The 24,942-nt window shown below is 38.1% G+C and overlaps 1 protein-coding gene across 1 annotated transcript; it reads right to left on the reverse strand.

Moving 5' to 3' along the window:
* Positions 1-426: 426 nt before the first annotated feature.
* Positions 427-7,616, reverse strand: plek (pleckstrin). The gene is made up of 9 exons (XM_005914099.3): positions 7,487-7,616; positions 5,039-5,194; positions 4,325-4,506; positions 3,942-4,033; positions 3,655-3,839; positions 3,422-3,526; positions 3,073-3,156; positions 2,466-2,535; positions 427-2,361 (listed from the first exon to the last, which is right to left on the reverse strand). The coding sequence occupies exons 1-9, from the start codon at positions 7,526-7,528 to the stop codon at positions 2,222-2,224; spliced, it is 1,056 nt and encodes a 351-aa protein (XP_005914161.1). The 5' UTR covers positions 7,529-7,616; the 3' UTR covers positions 427-2,221.
* Between the last annotated feature and the right edge of the window lie 17,326 nt (positions 7,617-24,942).

Below are 24,942 nucleotides of genomic sequence, written 5' to 3' on the forward strand. Positions count from 1 at the left end.
TATAAAGTTGATATATAGCGCCCTCTTGTGTTACAATTGTAAAACAAACATATGCAGGAAGCTACAGTTAGACATTCTGTTTTTATTATGAAATGTTGCTTTTGCTGATTTATCCTCTCACCCTCTCTTAGAAATATTAAGAAGAGAAACATTCTCAAGTACTTAAAGAAGCACCAGGCTCTGTGTCAAAACAAGGATATAGTAATGACTTGAAAGGGGAACAGTTGAAGCCAAAGATTGTACCTAACCCTCTAGTATGGCAATGGTTCACTGGTCTGTACTAAAAAGACATGAAGACAGAAAGAAAATTAAGAAGCAGTGACTCTTGGTAGAAAGAAGAAAAAGTTGTCAAAGTTGTGCAGTCCTGCGCTATAGAATTAAAATTAAGAGTAAATTGTTCATTTAAAAAAAAAAAGAGCCTAAATGGCCAAAGTAACATATTTTATTGAGTCAAATTTATATCAAAGACCTGCAGCTTCATAGTTTTTGCCATTGTTCCTTTCCGTTATGGTAACGTTGTCTCTAAGTGACACCTCAGAAAACATTGTGTCAAAAGAGAGAATGCTATGTCCCGTGTAACACAGAAAAATGAAACCACAATCAGATAGGTTATTAACATATTTGTAGTTTACATAAATGATATAAACCCAAGTGTTATGGCCCTGTCCATAATCTGTTTTGGTGGCTGTTGTTGTCTGTGCCTTTAAGTCTTTGCAGGTCCCGGAGTGGATGAGCTGATGGCTGCTGATTGGTCCCCTGGCCATGTGATCTTCATTCAAACCCCCACCAGCAGTTGTCCCGGGGCAGCCACTGACAGCAGCAGCAGACCTGACCCTGGCCTCCAAAACCTGAGACTTTTGTGCTTGTGATTTGTGCGGCTTTTCTGAGTTTTGTATATAGTGTGTATATTAGCTTTCATTGTACATAGCACATTGTAAATAGCACTGCAACAGAAGGGGTGAGCTGCCGTATTGTTTTTCCTTGCACTGTTTTCTCCTGTTTATTTCAGTTAGGGAGTTAGGTGTAGCGCTTGTCTTTTGTTTGATGTTTGATTTCACATAGGGTTTTAGATAGCACCTTCTCCTGACTTAGCTTGTTTTGTTTGTTATTTTGGCCTTTGTTCACCCTGGAGCTTCATTTTTGCAGTGTAGATAATAAAACACGATTCACTAAGGAATTGGTTTCCCTCTGTGTATGGTTTTGGGGACCAGGGCGGGGCAGTCTTTTCAAACTTATGTTGCGTTCCTGTACCCCTAGACTGGGGCGTAACACCAAGTATCAAGGTGCCAGATAAAGGGCCACCTCAAATACCACTAATCGCTCCTGAAAATAAAATGCTAGATGGTCTGTAGTGGCGTATGCTGCTAAATTTGACTTGTATGACAGGGATTTTAAAATAGAATGGCAATGTTCTCACGTTCAAATAGGTCTGAAATAAATAAGCATTAGTCCAGCTAATATAGACAAAACTAAAAAAAAAACAGCGAAAAACTAAAAAAGCCTTCATGAACTCATCAGTTTAGCCGTTAGCACTAAAATTACATTTCTGAATACACATAGTAGTGTACGCTTGTCGTTTCTGTCACTGATAAATTGTCTCATGTATGCAGCAGGCCTGTAAGCCACAACGTGTGAAACTGTGAAGGCTGAAAGTGATTCGGAGTTAGTTCACGCTCAGGAACCAACTGTGCTCGTGTGATAGCTAGAACTGTCTCCGACTTTTGAAGGGCAGGTTAAGAAGGAGGAAATCAAAAAAACCACAGTGGAGTGAATAATAAGACTCAGGAGGAGAAAAAAACCCAGTTTATCTTTCATACTGTCTTAGCCTTTATCTTTTGTCATTTGGTGAGACTCAGCTGTATCGTAGTTTTACAGAATAGCATATTTAAAATAAATAGATATTTGCAATGTTATCTAATTATAATTCATTCTATTTATTCCTCAGCTCATTTTTACTTTGCTATCATATCTTCGTGTTCACTAACATAGAGTAAACATTGGTTATGACACTTTATATTAAATTTGACTGTCTTTAGTTACAGCAGAAGTGATGTTTGCAGTTTGATAGTGTGTAGAGAACTTTATATTTCAAGTTACTCTAAAACAATTAAAAACTATACAAAAACGTGGGTGACAGAATATAATTACAGAACTGCCAAACTTTTGCATTCGATATGCCGCTGCAGCTGTTACATATTCCCCTGCTGCTCCATGCTATTTGTTATTTTCCGCTTTTTGACACCATCTGTATTGCTTTGATCCACTCCTTTCTTTCTTGGTCTGTAGCAGCTTGGAGGAAGTAGTGAGTCTCGTCTGCAGTGATGATCTCAAATAGGTTGCCATCAATATCTTTTTTTTTGGCTGAAAGCATTGAAAGACAAGGCGATGAGTTAAAGGGGATGATGTGAAGACAAACTATTAGAAGAAAAGCAACATGTTTATTGCGTGGCGGCAGTCTCACACACCATCAGGCACATAGTCCACAGCTGTGACCACCGCCCCACGGAGGTGGATTGAGCCCAGAGGGTCATCAGCCTGACAAGAAGAAAAGAAATTAGAGGAATATAACAGAAGGAAGACAACTTGTGTAACTAGGGAGGCGTTGTTTCTAAACGATTACCCCTTATTGTTTCAGTTCTTTAAATTATTTTTACCATTATTATTTTGAGCGTAAACTTAGAGGAGAGCGTGCTTTTGCTGTAGCAGCTCCCAAACTGTGGAACTATCTCCCTTTAGAGATTAGACAGGCCACTTCCCTACCTGTTTTTAAGTCACTCCTGAAAGCCCACCTCTTTATGGCCTTTGACACTACGTGAGATGTTGGTTTTAAATTTTCAGTTTTATTTTTGTTGTTTTTAGTTGATATGCTGTTTTATCTTGTTTTCTTTTTTAATATAGGGCTGTTTTAATTTTTATGTATTATGTGTTTTATTTATCTATTTTTGCTGATTTCTGTTATTCTATTGTTTTTAACTTATTTTCTGTACAGCACTTTGATCCTGTGCAGGGTATTTTAAAGTGCTTTATAAATAAAATTGGATTAGATTGCATATCTGCAAAATCAGTATTTACCTTTGCAGGATCGTAGTAATGTATATAGGCAGGGTCATCTCTGAGTATGAATTTTCGCACCTTCCAGTTCTTCCGTCTATGTCCCTGTGACAAATAACACAGTTTGAGTTATCAGAATTTTATTTGATTGTATCACTCAGCAGCGAACACAGGTTTCCTCTTTGAGAGAGTGACACGACTGCTGGAGGTTACTGCTATCTTTATCTCTGTTTTGAAGGATGTTTTGCAGCAAGACAAATGACAACAGTGGCTTCAAATCGGGAGACGTCTGCAGACTTTGTAGGTCAACTTTCTAAGAGTATATGTTGCAACAAAGATGCTGGGACATTTTTCTTGTTTTCTGATTCACCTGTTTAACCAAACAGCCCTGTTTTATGATGTTTCCTCTGAATTCTTCCTTTAGAAGAACATCTTCATCACTGGAGTAGCCTTCACAAAAGAAGCCACTGTCTGCCTGCAAGCACAACAAAACAAATATATATATATATATATAATATACAATGCTTTTGCCGAGTCCATGAAGTCTATGTATAATACAGTTAACATATTGTTAAACGGCAGTGTTTGCTCAGGTTAACTTACAAAATAATAGAGAGCTTTTGTCTCATCTAAGAAGGCTGCTTGCTCTCCGCTTTCTGCTCCCTCTTTTGATAAGTCACCTGCAGGCTGGAGAAAACCCTCATTCATGAGCCCTGTTGCCAACATGAGTGCCTCAGGTCTATTTCTCGCCTTCTCCTTTGAAATCAGCCAGTCTATCACCGTCGCACCTGTGCAAAAATGGGGAAACGGAGAAAAATGGTGACAACATTTGAAGTTAAAAAAGAACTTCTTGCACACCCGTTACATCAACAAAACTGAGCCAGGTGTACCGGTGAAGCAGTGGTTGAAGACTCGATTCTCCTGTTCCAGTTTTAACTCTTTCACGCCTTCATCCTGGTTTTTCATCTCTGTGTACAGCACACTGAGGAAATAATGACAGTGCTGTCAGTGTTGCTTCTTCATTCTATTGAAGTACAAGCACTTTACAGTTCACTGAACCTCACTGAAGTAATGATGTTCCAGTAATTTAGTAGTTGTAGCTAGGCATGCTGGGATATCAGATTTCACATTTTGTATATATGCTGTAACCTTAAAATAGGTACTGTAATCTGATAGCAAGTGTTTATATAATAGACAGACAATTACTGTTAGCTGCTGCTGTAGTTCTTAAAGTATAATGAATAAAATATTAACACAATTTAACACAACATACGCTAGGTTGACTGTTTCAGGCAGGCGAATGGAGCGTCTGGTAGACTTTCTGGCAAACTTTTTTCCCCCTTGGATGCAGGTAATGGCTCTCTTGATGTCCTTGACCCAAAGCTCTCTCTCCTCCACGTATGAGGCTTGAAAAAAGTGATCTTGCTTCTTCTCAGTGGTTATCTTGAAAACCAGCTAAAACAAGCATATTTAGTCAGTCTAACATTTAGAATGCATTGATGGTCTCAATTTGAATCTACCTTTTAGTACTTTTACTGTGGAGTGTGAATAATGAATAATCTCTACATCTAACACTTTAGAACTAGTTCTTAATACATTATATGGACAAAAGCTACTCCTTGTAATGTTTGAATTCAGCTGTTTTTATTCCCACTGCCACAGTGTATGAAATCAAGCACTTAGCCATGCAGTAGGCCTCTACAAGATTTGAAGAGCTTACTGAAACAGGATGCCTGATTGCAACAAGTCAGTCAGTGAAATTTTCCTTCTTCTTCTTTTCCCCGGTCAGCTGTGAGTGGCCTTATTGTAAAATGGAAGCACTTAGGAGTCACGACAGCTCAACCACAAAGTGGGAGACCACATAAAGCTGCAGGGTGGGGTCACTAAGTGTGCAAAAGTCACCAATGTGCCAATGACTCAATAACTGCAGTTTTTGAGTCAGTAGAGTTCCCACCCTCTTTTTTTCCATATAGCAACATTTTCTTACCATCCTCTTGACAAAATCCTGACAAGGGCTGCTCAGTGTTGCTCCCTTCAATGGGATCATCCCTTTAGGTGAACGGTCTGTTTTCTTTTTATAGAAGTCCACTCCATCTTCTGACAACACCACCCACACTGCACTCCAGGAGTTTAGCAATGTACCCTGAGGATCAATAAGAAATAAGCTGCTTTAACACAAAAAAAACAAAAAAATAATAATATATATATATATATATATTTATATATATATATATATATATATATGTGTGTGTGTGTGTGTGTGTGTATTATTATCTATATCGTATGTGTGTGTGTGTGTGTGTATATAAGTATATATATATATAATATTACAAAAACTTCTCGTGCCTATGGTAGGACAACTTTTCTCCGTGCCCCTGGTACACGGCCCACACTCGGCCACGCTTGCTTGTCCGGTGTGTGGACAAGCGGTGTGTGGAAGAATACGTTTATTTTGTACATCCACACACCATCCTGCTTAGAATTACATGTGGTAACAGCTATGTAATACTTTGTATACATTTATTTTTAAAATATAAAACACCGTGCCTTAAAGGCCACTGGTCACTTATATAAAACAAACCAAAGTGTCACCTTTTCGTTTAAATAATGTAGCAAGAAGAAATTTAATTATGTTTTGATTTTGAATGAATTCCCTTAAATAAACAAATAATCATATTTCCCATGCGGACTCTGATCTAAAGTGCAACATTAACAAGCACGCTTAAAAAGGAAAGCAGGGTATACTTTCTTGGCCCCTTGTTTGTGACATGTAAATGCAGAAATGAATCTGCAGCTTGGGGAATCTGTTAGTAGACTGCTTTCACTTTGGGTTTGTGCTTATAGATGTTTAATTTCACCTGTTTGGGTTAAGACAAACCATTATATCTGTCAAGCTCGCAGTGTTCTCTGCTCCATTCACTCCTTAGGGAACTAAACTTTTAACGTGTGATTTGATCTGAAGACCTTTTCAAAAGACTTATTTAATTATTATTTAACAAATTATAATCAACTATTTAAATTATTTAACAAAATAGTTAAATTAATGAATATCATCCTAAAGTGGTATAGTTTTCAATCAAGTGGCCTTTTGTCCGGGGTCCAGATGATGAAGTTCAATGCAAAATAAGCCTTTGAGTAGCTCTAGAATTTCATCACAGGAAAAGACTGCACACATTTGACTCGTGGCAATAACAACGCCTTTTGGAATTATGTGCTCTGGCCATCAAAAATGTAAAAAAAATGTTTTATTGAAAAATAAAAAGGCCATAAAAAACCTTTCCAGATTTAACATCAGCACCCACATTGTGGGCCAGAATACAATGCAGTGAGTTTCCATTGCTGAGGCATGATATGTAGGCGGCCCAGTATTTTTGTCCATATAGTCTAAATTTAGATATGTCATCCATGAGACATGGCTATGACTAACACCACTCACACTGTCATACATCTTTCATAATTGAACAAGCGAAAGGTCATCATTTCTACATAGCTGTTGTCATGCACGCTGAAAAGAAAACCAGTGTCACAAAACTTAAAACACTTCCTGAATGGCCTTTGATCAGCATTTCAAGTGTGTGGAAAGAAAAAAGTCACACCTAGACACAAAAAGAACAGTGTGCTGATGTACCTACCAATTGTATGAACATTGACATTCATAATAAATTCCATTGTGCATGCAGGAAATGGCTTGTCATCTAAGTGTGTGAATATTCTTCATAGTGATTGTGTAGTACATTGGAATTTGTCTATTCGTTACATCTTTTCACTGGTTTTCACAGCACTGTTTGATGACAGCGCATTGCAAATGACATTGTTTCAGGTCATATATTCAAATGTTCTCTTTGAGCGACAGTTTATAAGTAGAACAAGGCCACAACACATTCATGTTTTACTTCGTGTTGTAAACAGAAGTAGGAACTTGAGTCACTGTTGCGACTACAGAACAGAAATGTGCAGTTGACTGTCATGAAGTACCTTTCAAGAAACTTGTATCGCTGTTTCCGATTGAGTAAAACAATGTTAGTTTTTTGCTATTCCTGAATGACATATTGTCTTTTTGTGAAGTAAATCTTTTTCTGCAGGTGTCCTGATTTCCTTTTCAAGTGGCTGTTCTTTCATCTTAGTTTGAAACCTCAGAAGTTGCCCTACCCTTTTTATTCAAATTGTTGTTGTGGGTTTATTTTTCTTTGAAAATTATTTTTTACTTAAATTTAGTTATTACACTGAATTGACAATGGATAAAAAAAAATCTAGTCTTGTCATTCCCTCAATTTTGTTTTTGTTTCATTATCAAAAAATAATGAAACAAAAACAATAGTATTACAGGAAGTAACAATAGTATTTTATACTTACTTTATCAATACTTTAAAGAAGCTCTGTGTTCACAAAGACAATGGCAAGAACTTTCTGGTAGTTTTCATGTAGTTATTCTTACCTTTTTTACTAAGTATCCCTCTCTGATCTCTTGTGGCTCCATCACGCTGCTGTCTGCTGCAAATGTGACTCTTGTCAGTAACTGTCAAAAAAACACCCTCTTATCCATGTCACCTCTCTCTCTCTCTGTGTGTCACTGTCAAACCACAAAGAACAGCGTACCATGAGCAGGAAGTTGTGCTCTTGGGTGTCTGCCAATAAAGACTGGTCAGCTAGCTTCCTCTTCTCTGCGATATAATTAGTTTGTGCTGCTCTGCTGAAGTGTCTAAATTTTATAGTGTTAAATTTAAAGAAATAGCATTCGAGTTCTAATAATAGATGCCCTTGTTTGCGTGTCATTATGGTAAATTTCTGTTTCTATCCATTTCAACAGAGAAGCTTGTACTGGTAAAAGTATTTGTATTCAGCTTACTGTAAATCTGCTGCATTTAGACACCTTCAAACCAAAATTTTAAGCCATTTTTGCTGTGTTAGTCAACTTGTATTTCCCCTACTGTATTTCTGTCTTTTTTTGTTGTTGTGTTCTTTCCCCACTGTGTTCCTTCTTTGTCTTTTTAACACTGCGTTGAATTTGTCGTGATGTCCAGCAGCAGATCAAGTGGAGCAGAGGGAGGACCTAATTGCTGACCCGTGGAGAGCAGAGTTAACAGAAGGTGAGCAGTTTATCCAGGCTGGTTGGCAAAACACTACAAAAATAAGAAAACCAAACTAAATGAGGAACTAACCATGAAACAAGCCAAAACCAAAATGGGGGGATAAAGTAGTCGTATTACCAGCCAACTCAAGAACAATGAACAGAATTTTACTATTTTATGGCTCAGAAACAAAGTTTTCCAGCTGGGGGAGAGCATCTAGGGAAGAGGCAGTCTTGGCAGGAAGGATCATAAGGAACCCAGCATCGGCTGATGTGGCCTGGGAAACAGTGGAACCTCCAGCGGGCTGGGCAGCAGGCCCTCCGGCAACCACCGGCAGCCACCGCCCATGCCTCAAAATTTTCATAAACAAAATCTGCTGCGTCTATTCTGATCAGGGCATACTGTCATGATCTCCGGCAGCAAATCGAGTGGAGCGGAGAGACGACCCAAATGCAGACAGTTGAAGACCTGTCTTAACAGAAGGACAATGTACACACTGCGGGGTGATCAGGGAAGTGGAAACACATGGGAACACAAAAAGTTGATTTTGTTCATCTGGACATAACATTTTCAGTGGGAGGCCTGACAAGTTAGACCTGTGTTGTGCCATCCGCTTAGGCAGAGGCTGTTTGGTTTTCTCAACATATAAATCATTTCAATCCTCCTGGCAATTACTCTGTTTGTGTCGAGGAACCCAATCCTTGGGGTGGACCAATTTTTGGCGCAGTGTGTTTTGGGAGTTGAAAGCTACAGAATGTTTAGAAAAAATACTTCGCAACTGTTCTGATACTCCTGACACATAAGGGATCACTAAGGGTTTTCGCTTAGACAGCAGTTGTCCTTCTTTCCTGGATCGGCTGGAGCTTTCTTTAGGTGGCTTCCCGGCTTTGACAAATGTCAAGCTGGGATCATCACGTCGACTCAGGGCCTTTTTGAAGTGTTTTTGTTCTTCGCTGGCCGCTGTATCTGTGGGGATGGTGTTTGGTCTGTGTTGTAGCGTCCCGATGACACCCAGTTTGAAAGATGATGAGAGTCAAACCTTAAATACTGATCTGTATGCGTTGCTTACAGTACACATTAACTTTTAAATGTCCCCCATTACTGACTGAAATCTCTTAAGAAGGCTAGTCTGTCATTTCTCATATCCTCCCTGGTGAACTTGATGTATTTGTTCTCTGGTTTAATGTGATCAGTGAATTTGGTACATCCTGATCTCTGATTTTCACCCAGTTGTCATCCACATACCTGAACCAATGACTTCGTGGTGTTCCAGGATAACAGGGCCCTCTTTTCCACTTCTTCCAAGTAAAAGTTGGCCTCAATGGGTGAAACTGGGGAACCCACGGCACAGCCATGTTTCTGCCTGTAGTACTGACCGTTGTATGTGAGGGTCAGTATGAAGACACAGTTCTGAGAGCAAACATACTCGGTTGGTGCTGAGTCTAAAACACAAACTCTTGGTCAAAGACCCATGACAGATACATTTGTACATCTTACATAAGGCACAAAAAAAACTATTTTTGCCTGCAAACAGAAAGAAGAAACAGATTTGTTAGCATTAAGCATGAATTGGAAACATGGGAGATATGTCAGCGTAATAGGAATATTCATTAGTAAGCATCTAAGGTACATGAACTTAATGTAATTTGACTCTCCACCATCCATCTGGGACTCTCCACCATTTGACCTTAGAACTGAAGAAGCTTCTCGGATGAGAGGTGAAACGTCTTCAAGTAACTTAAAGAAGTCCAGACGCTTTTCTTTGCAAGCTCCTTTGACTACGATGACCTGGATGACTGAGAACCTTCACAGACATAATGTAATTTGACCTTGCTCCTCAGAAGCTGTGCTTAGCTTCTTGGTTTTCACTTCGTTTCTGACATAAAACTCCCAAATCCTCTTTTGCTGTATGTTTATGAAAATCAATACTTTCCCAGTTTCAAGCCAAAGGTTCCACTTTCCCTTTTCATATGCATTGAAAATATGTCTAAACAAACATGTTTTGGGTTTTTTTTGTTTTGTTTTTTTACTTTGCAATATTATCACTTTACATACACTGTGTTCAGTATAAGTCAGAAATAAATGTCAAAGTTTATTCTCCACTACACTACACTACAAAGCAGATTAAGTATGTATAATCAGAAATTCTGTGTATGACTTCATCTAAAAATGTATGATTGAAAGTGTTCATATAACACTTTCAATCATACGTGTTTTCAAACTTAACTGAAGCTTTAGCAGATTTTAGCAAAGTATGCAGACTAAATTTTAAAAAGCGATAACAGCTTCAAACAGCCTGTTTATTACATATATATAATATGCTTGCAACTACAGTTGCCCTTTGCGCTCTTGTGAAAAACCAGTTAATCCCATGATTCAGGGGTATGTAGAAGCATCCTTAGTGGTAATTATTTGAAGTAACTGTTTTCTGCATGACATTAGTCTCTCACAACATTGTGGAGGGCTTTTGGCCATGGCCACGGACATCTCAACATGCAAACTGGAGAAGCGCTGACCTTCCTAGCAGTGGATGACCCGCTCTACCTCCTGAGACAGATGATAAAATATTTTATAATTACAAATTGCAGTTCTGAGAAACATTAAATATGATCTTTTCATTAACCATTAAAAAGAATTTACAGTCCCACCTTGTTCATCAACTTGTTATCAAGAACGTGCCTGCCACAACGTTTCACAACCAGCTGTCATTTGTTGGCATGAAAGGAAGTCTGCTTATCTGTTGTTTCAGGTTTCAACATGATGATTCAGCTGTCTGTTTCACCAGAATTAGTCACATTTTACCAAAGAAACTGTCAGAGGTGACCTCCTAGATGCTGGTGACAGAATCTAAAATTGTATTTATTTGTGCAAGATTGCAAGTAGTTTTTACTTTCACACTTTTCTTCTTTTAACTTATTTTAGTTAGAGTTTTAATATTATTTCTTGAGAACTAAAATATAAATTTAGTCATGTTGATTTTCTGTTCTGCAACCTTGATTGAGCTCAACGGTATATCTAAAGTGAATTGTAAAATGAGTGATGTTGTTTTGAGATAATGTGACATCATAGCTTTGCCTAAGCAAACACCTCCTCCTTTTGTTCAAACCTTTTAATTTAATTTCGTTTTCTTTTGTTTTTTTGTGATGTTTTTAATGCACCTCTAGAGGGCATAATAACTACATTTAAAACTAAACGCAACACATGAATCCAGGAACACTCACTTGATTTAGCTCAAAAGTGTGAATGATCCTGAGAAAGTCATGCTAAAGATGGCTAAATAACTAATTAATTTACTAGCTCAACTGTTACAAGCTTTCACATGTCCAGAAATCTCCCCAGTGATGTGTAAGAGATTAAAATGCAACTGCCTTCCTTTAATCATCCAGTTTCTTTCTTCTTCTTCTTTTCTTGTGAGGCTATGATGATCTCATTCCTATAAACACGGATCACAGGAACGTTCCCGATGACCGTGGCATTTATCAAAAAGGACACCAGCCATACTGTTGTCTGTCTGGCTTGAGTCATGCTTTCCTCTTGCCCATGCTATGAATAAAGATCAAGGGGGATGGTATTTATAAGTTTTATTAATAAATCCTGGAGCAGTGTGTATCATTAACCATCAACATGAGAGCCATCTCTCTGTGTTGGTGATTGAAAAGGGGTTACAGTGTGGAATATTAATTTTTTCAAAGCAAACAAAGAGATGTAACCTTGCTTCTTCTTCTATGAGCTATAAAAGTGCCACATAAAAAAAAACTGTATTATGATGATGCACTGTATGTCTCGGGGGTAAGGAGACAAAACATCTGTCAGCACTAAGAGTCTGGAGGAGACATGTAAGGCACTGTAAGTATGATGAAATCAAGGAAACAGTACCACCCCCACTCACTTCAAATCACACACCCACTGTTCACACCTGAAACTACTTGTGGTCATCCATTGTTAAACACCTACACTGCCAAGAAGGCTCACACACATAATGCGATGTGACCACGCATGATAAGGTGCTGCAAGTTTCTGTGTAATACAGGAAAATTGAAAATGCAATACAGCTTTCCAGTGAGTCAGTTTGGGTTTAGGTGGGTGGGTTGGTTTTTTCACTACATTTCTCACACACTTTTTTTTTTAAAGTTACACTTCCACAAATTAAAGTGAAAGCTTGTACTTCTTATAACACTTTGTATAGCTAACTGACAAAACTGCTTATAGTTATAGGTTATTTTTAAGGTGCTTGTCATTTTGCATAGTTTTCACTTGGTCCCCGTACAATTCAGCATCAACTATCAGCCTACAGTATCTGACAGCTGTGGCAACTCAGCAAATTCAAAATTGACAAACAAAAAAATATGTGAGCACATAATTAATGCTTTTTGCATTTTGAAATTAGCTCCGCATGCACAAGCTACAATGATTAAACAGTGAGCTTTTAGTAATAAAATAAATGGATCAACTATTATCTGCAATAACATCAAAGTACCCATAATGCAAAATTATACTTTCATTTTCAGTATGTGCATTATGACTCTGCTTTTGCTCTGGGGAATTTCATGATGCATTGACTATGTTCTCCTTGGAATTCAGCGTATTTATGGCATGTAATTGCCACATTTACTTCATCCATCGCTGCTAATACAGTCAGAGCGGTATAGGGTGAGATGTATGTCGCTCCATTTTTCACCCTGTCCCTCCTCATATTGAACACAGCAATAAATACTGCATGTGTTGTTCTTTGCTCTGCCCCGCCCTTTGCCATAGCTCTTGTTTTGCAGCCCTGGGATTGAGGCATCTTCATTCCAGTCCTCTGTACCTCACAAGCACCATCAATAATTCTGCTAAAGAGTGCACTGAGCTGAAAATGGGGGGAGGGGGGGTGAGGTGACACTTGATGGCTTTTCCATGGCACACTCAATCTCTCTCTACCTCCTTCTATTCCCGTTGTGCTCCCACATTTCCTAACATGACCTTCTGCAATGTTGTTTATCATTTTGTGCCGTATGGACAGCAGGAACACAAACACAGGCACACAGCCTTTAGCCCTTTGAGAAGCAGAAAAGAGGCACCATAAAAAGCTGAAGTAGGCTCTCAGGGGAGCTTTTATTTGTCTTTTTACACCGCCATGAGAAGCCATGAGAAGAGGTCATTATCAATCGGGGGAAAGGGTCTGAATGTTACAGTAAGCGCATTATGACAGATAATGGAATCTAACATTAAGGCACTTGAAAAGCATACCTTTTTCATTTAGTTGGAATTTAACCTTGATGTTTGACAATAGATATGTCCACAAAGCAGTTTCTGAGGCTTTATTAAATTTTGTCAGGCGCTGTGTATAAAACCTCTTTATGCCACGGAACATAAGCTTTGCTCCGTTTGTTCACACGTGGTATTTTCAGCTTGTTTATGAGAAACAGTCTGAAATGTTTTTCCTCATTTCTCAAATAAACAAGAGTCTGCTGCCTCATAAATGTTTTCATGGCTCGCACACAAATGGAAATCAACCTTTTAGGCTGAGACTGTTGCTAATAGATGGCAGTGGCCTTCCCTCTGGGTGTTAGAACATTTGTCTGCCGCCACACATTCCACTGAGCCAATTCCTCGTTTGAAACTCGGATCTTATGATACCAGATGAATCAGATGAATTTTTTGCAGCAGAAAACTATCTACTCCTATCATGCTGAGAAATGTAATAAGGCCTCTCTAACTGGTCGTCAATATGCTTTTTTTTTTCGCTGTGCATTTTTTTAAAGAGATCTTTTGCATATTGGAAGCCCATCTTATTGATACGTGGTCATTTTAAGCAAACAAACAACATTTAATAACAATGTGACTATTTTAGATTTTCGTATGGAGTTGTGATTTAGTTTTTGTTTTGTTCTGCTTTTGCAACTGTCCTTTCCACCAAACCTTCTCTAAACATCTCCTTTCCCTTTGTAATGTTGGACTTTTATTAACAAATGTCAGCATCTGGCAAATCAACTGCAGCATTAGACACTGTGGCGACCTCTTGTGACTAAGGGAGCAGCTGAAAGTGGCTTTTTTTAAGCATGGTAAGAATACAATTTCAGATATGCTACACACAATATCTGTTGTACCTTCTGAGCAACATATAAGCAAATTAGCATGATGATATAAGAAATCAAATTAAAGATTCACAAATGTATTACTCTCATCTGTTTCATTTTAATCTAATTTTATCATATTTTAACAGGACAGTGTTCAGAAGTGGGGTTGTTTTTTTTTTTTTGTTCAGATGCAATTCCTGATGCAACCCCAAAGAGGATTTGTGTCTCTGAGTGTACTTGAACAAACAATCTTTTCATTGTAAAGCAAATGTGTAAATAAACACTGTTATTATCTAGAACATTCCCAAAGACACGAGAGCTGCAGCCCACATAAAAAAAAAAACCAAAATCCCACAAAACCCACCCAATTTTAAGTGTAATCAAAATACAAGAGAAAGGGATTTAGTTCCTGGAATTTTTTTAAATTTTATTAAAAAACATAAACGTCACAGGCTGTTTGCTATAAATGGCTTGTGTTACCCAGTGCAAAGGGTTAAGGTCAATGTATGATCCACCTGCCACTGGGACACAAGCTTTAATACAAAGCAGTAAATTTAAGTCAGAGTGATGAGTAATATCAAAAAGTAACCACCTCCTATTCCCAGTTTAATTCACGCTATATATAAATAAATACATTTATATAATTATGTAACTGTACATAATTGAAAGTAATTTCAAACTTTCTTCTCCTCTTTCTTTCAAATTTTTTGTGCCCCACCATGGGGCCCCTGCCCACACTTTAGGAATCACTGATCTAAAATAAATGTGACCTTGCAAAATTCCTACGATTTAATGACAGCATTATTCAAAAATGTACACAATTACAAGCATAATGTCATTTTATCATACAAACTCCATTAAGCTGGCACATGTTAAGACTAAACTTCCACAATCTCAGGAAACAGATGTGAGCGTCTCCGATCTCTAACGTATATTCTATAATTACCTCTTTATTCCCTCATCTGTTATGGTATCAAATATAAAATAAAGGGCAAAGACATTAAGATCACAGTTTAAATTGACAGCAAAGTGAAATGAATGAGCTGCTGGAGAAGATGGCCTACTGCAGTGGGACTAATAAACCTACAGGCAAGTTCAGAAGGCATAGGAGGTTCCTCCATCTGCCAATTAAATGAAGAGGAAACTGATGGATAAACAGTTTCATTGAGGATCAGAAAAGAGTGATGAAGCTGTGAGCGCCACAGGGAATTTTACTGCATTTACATCATAACTGCCACCAACTTTGTCTTCTTAAAGAAAGAAACAAATTTATTGGTGCTCATATTTTTGTCTCATTTTTCTATGCTGCTGCCGACAACTTCCTTCAAGAAGTTAGTTCTAAAAGAAAGTTATGCTATGTGATGTTTTTAATTGTATGTTTGCCCTATATAGTAAATATCAGTTGCCAGACGGCTGATTTTTTTATGGCTATTTCTACTCATTATTTTGGATTATAGACATTGGTATATCTTGAAGAGTTTCTTCACACACCTGGTTATGCCTTTCAAAATCTGCACATATGACTACATTGGACCAATAACTAATGTATCAGCAACACTGTAGCAACACAAAATGCAGCAGCTGGAAGATATCGAGTGCTTTCATATGCCTTGTCTAAACCTTTTAAAAGGTATTGATTTGAGTAACAGCCTGGAGCCACTGAGGTGATTTCTTCTCATCGCTGGACCAGAGCACTGATGGGGTCTATCCATATGTCTGTCTGTCTTACTGCCCCAAAGCTTTCTTTTATTTCTTCAGCTTTTACATAAATTCTATTTGACATCTAGTGGTTTGATGACACCTGTGGAAGATATTGCCTGGTTATGCCCCTTTAGCTCCTAAATGCTGACATTTATACTCATGGCTGCAGGCTGTGCCATTTGGCCAGCATCGTTAGTGTACAAGTGTTAAATTGTCTTTTTTTTTCTCTCTTTAAAGCTGAGATGAACTATTGTTCCAGCTGTGTAATAATTTGCCCCAGGCCTCGAGCTCCATTTGTTTGAGACACAAAAACAGATCAGTCTGTCTTTGCACCCAGTGAGGCACTTTGACAACTTGGACAACATGCTAGTATTTTATTTCCGCCTTCCACATTGTGATACATAACAATGCTACTTGAAAGCTAGACCATAGTGGCCATTTCCATGTTCTCTACAGACAATAACTCTGAAATCTGCAAAATGCCTTATGACCCTTCTACTCCTGTGAATTGTCTAGTTCTAATTAAAAAGGCTTATATGTGGCTGTGTGAGCACTGGCATGGATATAATGTGCTTTGATGGGAAGGGCTGGGTTGCTCCTGCTCTGGGGGACAGAGGGTAGCAGGGAGCAAAAGATACCGAACAACAGACTGAGGGAGGATATAAATCAAATCTCTCTGGAGATAATAGGACACACAAAACACACACATGCACTGGGTTTTCTGGGGTGTGCTGGAACTTTGGCACCCAAGTCTCCAGGTTAATGACATCAGACCTAATTGGGAACTGAAGCATGCAAAGATGATTACAAGAATAGAAATGTAATTGAGATGGAAAGCATTAGAGATGATTTTTAGGAAAATATGAAGGCATAATAAATTAATTCAGTCTGGTTTTCTTTATCTTATGTGGTTAGAGAAGTGTCGCTGTTATATTTTACCTTTAATAAAAACAGAACCAGGACGATCTGATAAAAAAGGCTGGTTGTAATTGCATATGATGATGATTAAAGCCTTGGCTAAATTCAGGGATTGGATTATGTGACGATCCTTTGTCTGTCTGCTGTCCTTCTGCATGTGATTTGGCTGTTCGATTCAGGAGCCACAAGGCAGAGCAGTTTTTCTAACGGTTCATTTTGGGTAAGTTTTGTCTTTCACATGTATCTTCTTTTTTGGCTCTTAGTCTTGGTTTCTTTGTGGTAGACTGTGGGGATATCAGGGATGGATGCTGACATAAAACAGCCAGAAGGTTAAGATGCAAAACTCAATGGTCCATTCTGAGTAGCCTTTAGCAAGTGGTAAATAAACATTTTAAGTTTATCACCAAAAAGCTAATCATTAAGACTCATTAAGGAGTACTGCTGGGTATTTCATGAAAAAAACGTCTTTCTAATCGAGTGAAATAGTGACGCTGTTTATCTTTCAGCTCATGTGGAGCTATGCCGCAGTCAGTCTGGTGCATTAGTCACCTGGTTACTACAGGGATATGTGAAAGATGGGCAATGTATGCCGAACTCCAAGGTTTACATCCTCCCTCAGGCTGTGATTCAAGTTCTTTATAAAACAAGAATCGATCGGCTCAAAACAAAAACAAAACCAAAGCAAATGACGAAAACAGCAAAAAAGTTGCTGCTGTATGAAGATGTATAATGATATACCTCTATTTTGTCACAATCCCCTGATAAAGCCCATAAGGCCATAACGTTTGCATTTTTGATTATATGGCCTGAACAAATTGGCGAGCTTGTAATTTGTCAGCTTTTTCTGAATGTTTTTGCAAGTGCTACCTGATTGGGTACATAATTGGAGTTACATGATTTGTTCTAGCACAGATGAATATTCTGGGAAAGCACATCCTCTATAGAGACTGTACTAGATATGAATGGAACTTTTGCAAAAAGTTGCAGATGATCTTATAACAACACTTAAATACAAAAGTCGCATAAAATTGTCCCATATATGACCCCTAGCAAAATGTAATTTCTTTTTTTAGAAACCTTTCGTTTGCTCATATTAAACACACAGGGTATGACAGGCTAGTCAGTGAGAACAACTGGTTACTTTAACCCCAAGACAAGCTTATTCCCTTGTTTCTAGTCTATTTGTTAAACAACAAAGCTACAGATGGTAACTTCATGATTACTGTTTAAACATGTGAGCGTCATAGATCACTTTGTGCAATTCTTGAACATAAGGTAAACTGAACATAAGGTAAATTATTGTATTTTCCCAAAGCCTGCAAGCATGTTGTGTTCAAAGGTAAGTTACATGCTTGTCAAACTTCTGAAGTGATCAAAATTTTAAAAAGAAGACGACAAAACAAACAAACAAAAACTGAGCCTTAAATATTACACTGAGCCTCTGGTTTTATTTTATTCCAGCTCATGTGCACGGTCTAAGGGGAAACACTTTTTTAGTAAACACAGTCAATTTCCTAAATCTTTTAATATGACATACCATTAGGAATCAAATGCCACTGGTTTTATCCAGCCTCTCCTTCCCCCAGCATCTGTATTTTTGCCTCTATAGAGATTTCACAGATAATCTCATATAATAGTGAGAAATGCTTACTTCATGTTGATGTTCCTTGTGAGTTTTCTCATGTGGTTTAAATGATTCATATCTCCAGCATGCCATTTAAAAAGAAAAAGCGCATAAATTTCACATTTCTACTCCATGTAAATCTATATTTCCTTTGGAAAACTCTTGCTTTCATGGAGTTTCATTCAGCAATGATAAATGTATTGACTGTTATTCATAATTTGCATTACATTAATAATTGAAAAGTCTTTAATTATGGATTACATGTTTTTGACACATCTTATGTCTTGTGCTGCATAATTCAGAAATGCTACAAGATGAATACAAGAGCAGTGGAATCAAAGATGAGTTCACCTTTCCTTATGTAACGCTGAACTGGTTCATCAAATAAAGACCTCATGCAATACTTAGGACTTCTGAATATGGATTAGGACCATTATTACACTTCCTCTACATGGGAAAATGCATTGATACACTATGAATACTTATTTTATCCTCACACTTGTGCATCTCTCACAACCTAAGTGTATTTTACTAGTGCAATTATATATAATTGCCCAGTAATAATAAATGATTACAATAATATTAGCTAAAACAGCTACATTGTAGCCACAGCTGCCCTGGGGCGCACTGACAGAGGCGAGGCTGCCGGACACAGGCGCCACCGGGCCCTCTGACCACCACCAGTAGGCAAACATGGAGTTAGTATCTTGCCCAAGGACATTTGGCATGCAGCCAGGAGGCAGCCTGGGATCAAACCACCGACCTTCTGATTAGCGGCTGACCAGCTCTGCCACCTGAGCTACAGCCAGTGTCTACTATAAGTATCACACATGCACTCACACATGTTACACACAAACACACATGTAGTTTAATTAAAACATTATTAAATGTATACATAAATATATATTTTATATATCTTGATATATCATATGTAATCTTTATATTGGCCATTAAAAATCTTTGCTTGCTAATTTAGAGAATCCAACATCCACTGATGTTTTTAAATAAAGGAACTTTTTTTCTATCATTTTTTACGGATTTTGATGACCCTGACTCTAAAGGGTCAACGATATAATAAATAAATTTTTAAAAGCTCCAGATTCTGGGGGAAGTTGCACCACCCTAATCAAAAACGGACTGACTTCTATGACTTCTAAAACTGTCTTGTTTTACTAGAAGATTTTGTGTCCTGTCATTCATGAAGATATTACTTTGACACATGACCCACTTAAGTCACTGCAGGTGTCTATGATACCATTACATATAATTTTGCAGTAGCTCAACTTTTTCTCACTATACACACATCACATAAAACATGAACAAATTAATACTAATAACTGTCCATTGAAAGTACTAAATCATATGATTCTATATTTTTACAGGCAGGCAGGCAGACAGACTGATAGCATGTGTTGTACTTACAATTTGCACAGCATTTAAAATTATAGTATTTTTTTTTTTTAGTAAAACTGGATTTAAAATAATTATCATATGTAACTGTACAGTATTTCAGCAAAGACAGAAAGAACCTGGCTTATTTACTAAATCAAAGATGAGGCAAAGCTTAGTCTTGATACAATGTCAGATATCTGTATAACACTGTGTTATGAATCATTTAAGAGGTCAAGAAATGCTACTGCATGGAAAAAAAAAAGACCACAGTCTGACATCTTTATTTGCATGACAAGTAAGGACAGTGACTTGTTACATACAAAATCTCAACATCGCTGTGATATAATCCACATGTTTTATTCATTGGGGAGCTTACTGTGAGATTTGTGGATTGGCTCCATGTTGAGCCATTTAGCACTAATTCTCCCTGAAATATCTGTTATTGTTTGTGCTTTAACAACGATACCAGATTATTTAAATCCATTGGCTAATGGATCTGTCAGACTACACAAATGGATTTTAATTAGATTAAACATCTCTTCGCAGTCATGGCCAGACTACTGATTGAACCTGACAGATTGAGTTATTATGATTAAGCTTGGTGTTTATGGACAAATGATTCCAGCCTACCTAAAAATCAATAAAGGACACCTCAAGGACCATTTTCACGAGAAGTAGCTTGTATTGCATAATAAGGTTTCTCCAGCATCTGCATGGTGATTAATTATGTTCAATACTGCTGTTGAGCTCAGTCATTTAGTTTGTGTAGAGAAGCATAAGCTGCTTTAATTCCTGTCTCAGAGTCAAATATGTTTTTTAATCCCCAATAACATTCCCACCTGCACATCACAAATCTTGCGGCTGTAGTATAACATGAAGCACCTCATTGATTAAACAGTTTTAGCCAGTCAGTGTAGAGCCTTTGCTGAAGGATTCCACAGCTTCCCCCTTGTGCTATTTTGAGAGACAATCTTTTGGTATGCAAGGAATCATGGAGGGAAAACACCTGACATGTCACATTAGTTCATTATTTGACTCTATGTCAGTGCTACAATGCTTCTTTTATTTTGTACAGGAATTCTTGCGTTTTGGCCTGTATTTGTATAGCGCTTTACTTAGTCCCTATGGACCCCAAAGCGCTTTATACAGGGAGTGCAGAATTATTAGGCAAGTTGTATTTTTGAGGAATAATTTTATTATTGAACAACAACCATGTTCTCAATGAACCCAAAAAACTCATTAATATCAAAGCTGAATGTTTTTGGAAGTAGTTTTTAGTTTGTTTTTAGTTTTAGCTATTTTAGGGGGATATCTGTGTGTGCAGGTGACTATTACTGTGCATAATTATTAGGCAACTTAACAAAAAACAAATATATACCCATTTCAATTATTTATTTTTACCAGTGAAACCAATATAACATCTCCACATTCACAAATATACATTTCTGACATTCAAAAACAAAACAAAAACAAATCAGCGACCAATATAGCCACCTTTCTTTGCAAGGACACTCAAAAGCCTGCCATCCATGGATTCTGTCAGTGTTTTGATCTGTTCACCATCAACATTGCGTGCAGCAGCAACCACAGCCTCCCAGACACTGTTCAGAGAGGTGTACTGTTTTCCCTCCTTGTAAATCTCACATTTGATGATGGACCACAGGTTCTCAATGGGGTTCAGATCAGGTGAACAAGGAGGCCATGTCATTAGTTTTTCTTCTTTTATACCCTTTCTTGCCAGCCACGCTGTGGAGTACTTGGACGCGTGTGATGGTTTTCTTCTTAACCTTTGCAGCGCTGTGAGTACTGACCGTGGAGCATGCCAAAAATCATGTTTTTCTTGAAGGATGCAGACTTCTTCCTGTACCACTGCTTGAAGAAGGTGTCTTCCAGAAACTGGCAGTAGGACTGGGAGTTGAGCTTGACTCCATCCTCAACCCGAAAAGGCCCCACAAGCTCATCTTTGATGATACCAGCCCAAACCAGTACTCCACCTCCACCTTGCTGGCGTCTGAGTCGGACTGGAGCTCTCTGCCCTTTACCAATCCAGCCACGGGCCCATCCATCTGGCCCATCAAGACTCACTCTCATTTCATCAGTCCATAAAACCTTAGAAAAACCAGTCTTGAGATATTTCTTGGCCCAGTCTTGACGTTTCAGCTTGTGTGTCTTGTTCAGTGGTGGTCGTCTTTCAGCCTTTCTTACCTTGGCCATGTCTCTGAGTATTGCACACCTTGTGCTTTTGGGCACTCCAGTGATGTTGCAGCTCTGAAATATGGCCAAACTGGTGGCAAGTGGCATCTTGGCAGCTGCACGCTTGACTTTTCTCAGTTCATGGGCAGTTATTTTGCGCCTTGGTTTTTCCACACGCTTCTTGCGACCCTGTTGACTATTTTGAATGAAACGCTTGATTGTTCGATGATCACGCTTCAGAAGCTTTGCAATTTTGAGACTGCTGCATCCCTCTGCAAGATATCTCACTATTTTTGACTTTTCTGAGCCTGTCAAGTCCTTCTTTTGACCCATTTTGCCAAAGGAAAGGACGTTGCCTAATAATTATGCACACCTGATATAGGGTGTTGATGTCATTAGACCACACCCCTTCTCATTACAGAGATGCACATCACCTAATATGCTTAATTGGTAGTAGGCTTTCGAGCCTATACAGCTTGGAGTAAGACAACATGCATGAAGAGGATGATGTGGACAAAATACTCATTTGCCTAATAATTCTGCACTCCCTGTACTACATTCATTCATCCACCTATTCACACACTAGTGATGGCAAGCTACATTGAGCCGGGGCTCAAACCGGCAACCTTCCAATTACAAGACGAACTGCCAACTCTTGAGCCACGATCGCCCCACGATGGCCTATTCCACTGACAAATTATGTTTGTGGTTCTTGTTACAAATAGCAAAATAGTATGCTAATTATAAATACTCAAAGCCATTAATTCATCCATCCACCCATCTATCTGTTCAGCCAGCTATCCTTCCATTCATACATTTTCTGGTGTAGCCTACAAACTGTGTCTATAAAATGTATATCTCATTACAAGAAATGAGAACCATGCTCATTTGGTTTTACATAAGTACCCACCCCTCCCTCATATTCACTATCCCCTACCACCAGGCACTACTTTAACTCAGTGGGTGACCACCTTCCACATGGTTAGAATACAGCAGCCCAGGTTTCAGTCTGATCTGCAGCTCTTTGCTGCGTGTCTTCTCCCTCTCTTTCTCCCCTATTTCCTGTCTACCTTCACTTTTACACTATCTAATAAAGGCAAAATGGCAATAAAACAACAACAAAAAAATCCTAAAAAGAGGTGGGACCACCACCCCAGTCTGTGAATCTCACCCACCCCAGGGGCTTTGACACAGGCAGCACTTTTTTAAACACTGCCCTGGTAATGGGCAAGTCGCCCTCAGACTCTGTTTCCTTTGCAGAAATCCCACAAGCTGGGCCAAGCTTGAGAAAACTCTATCTTCAGCTTGATGACTCCCTTCACCTCTGGTGTCTACCATCTGTTTTGGGGGTTACCATTACAACAGCTCCATGCAACAACCACAACAACAGAAGTGAAGAGCAGCTTTATTTGGACTCAGTGTCCCCAGCCTTTGTGTGAATGTTGTTGAAGTTCTGCTGGAGGTGGGAGCTGAAGATCTCCCAGGTGACTTTTACTTTCACTGTGAGCCCAACCTAGGGACTCAGGCAGTTAGAGCCTGTAAGTCTTGCATTTCAAGAAAATAAACTTTTTTCAATTGATTATACGTTTCAGTTGAAATTTTACAGCCCTCAAGTACTGTGAGCAGTTACTTAGTCACAAATTCTATTGTACTCTAAATGGGACATTAATCTATAAAATGAATATCAGGATTTAATGAATATGACTTAAAATTGGAGATTGAGATCATAAACCCAATTGGATAGAGTTATGAATCAATTTCATAGACTTGTTTACAATTTAGACTGAAACCTGAGAAGTCACTGGAAATAATTGAAAGCAATTTCTCTGTTCATTCCTTTCAGTCTTTTCAGAAACATAGTAACAAATATAAGTATGTTATATGATTTTTTAACAAAAAACTACAAATAGTTTGTTTGTTTGTTTAAAAAAAAAAGGCCAGAAATTAAAATCAATCTATTTAAAAAATAAACTTATAATAAATATCTAGTGCACTAAAAATAACTGTTATAAGAGAAGTTCTCTTTAGCACTATCATTTTCACACTTGTGCTTTAAATCACACAGTGTGAAATTTATTAACAGAGTTGCTGTTTATGGGCTGTATAATAATTACATGCATTGTAACTAATAGTTGTAACATAAAACCATAATAGGGTGAAGAAAACTTTTATGGGTAATGATAAGCAGAAGTTAAATTGACATTAAACAAATTCTTTGCTTTCATGGTTGTTTAGCTTTGAGTAAAAATATGTTCAAACTCAAATCTATAGCCCAGGTTTGTGGATCGCTATTTACAACTCTAAATAATCTAGATACAGAGATTTGCACCACCAACACTTATGCAAACACAATACAAGACAAAACATTGCAAGCATTTGTTGGATTTGGTATTATATAAAACTGTTGGTGGTCTTTGTAGTTATTTTTAAAAGCATTTTAGTGATCAGTAACACAAGAAAAGCCCAGTAAAAAGCAATCATGGGTGCTGTTCTTGTTGTTCAAAGCATGTTTTCCATTCATTTTCTGTTTCTTTTGGTCATTTTAAGTGTTCACGCTAAGGGGCCTGGGTTCAAATCCCATCTGGGACCTTTCATGCCATGTCTGCATGTGTTTTCTTTAGCTGTGCAGCTACTTCTCCCACATTCTAGAAAGATGAATGGGATCAGATTAATTGGGGATTTTAAAATTGACTGTGAATGGAAGCATGAATGGTTTCCGTACCTATGTGTTGGCTCTATGATAAACTGGCAGCCAATGTTCCCTCTAATTTTTCATGTGTCTAAGCGAACACACAAACTCCCTGAGCGGTCCCTTGGACCACTGTGAGCAACAACAGACGTGTGCACTGTAGTCACGCCAGCATCGAATCCATCCAAGTTACATGGTTTATTAAAATAAGAAAATTACAGCATTTACATTTATGTTAGACAACTT

Source organism: Haplochromis burtoni, unplaced genomic scaffold, assembly GCF_018398535.1.
Source record: "Haplochromis burtoni strain Fernald_Lab_line unplaced genomic scaffold, NCSU_Asbu1 Contig_7, whole genome shotgun sequence".
NCBI lineage: Eukaryota > Metazoa > Chordata > Actinopteri > Cichliformes > Cichlidae > Haplochromis > Haplochromis burtoni.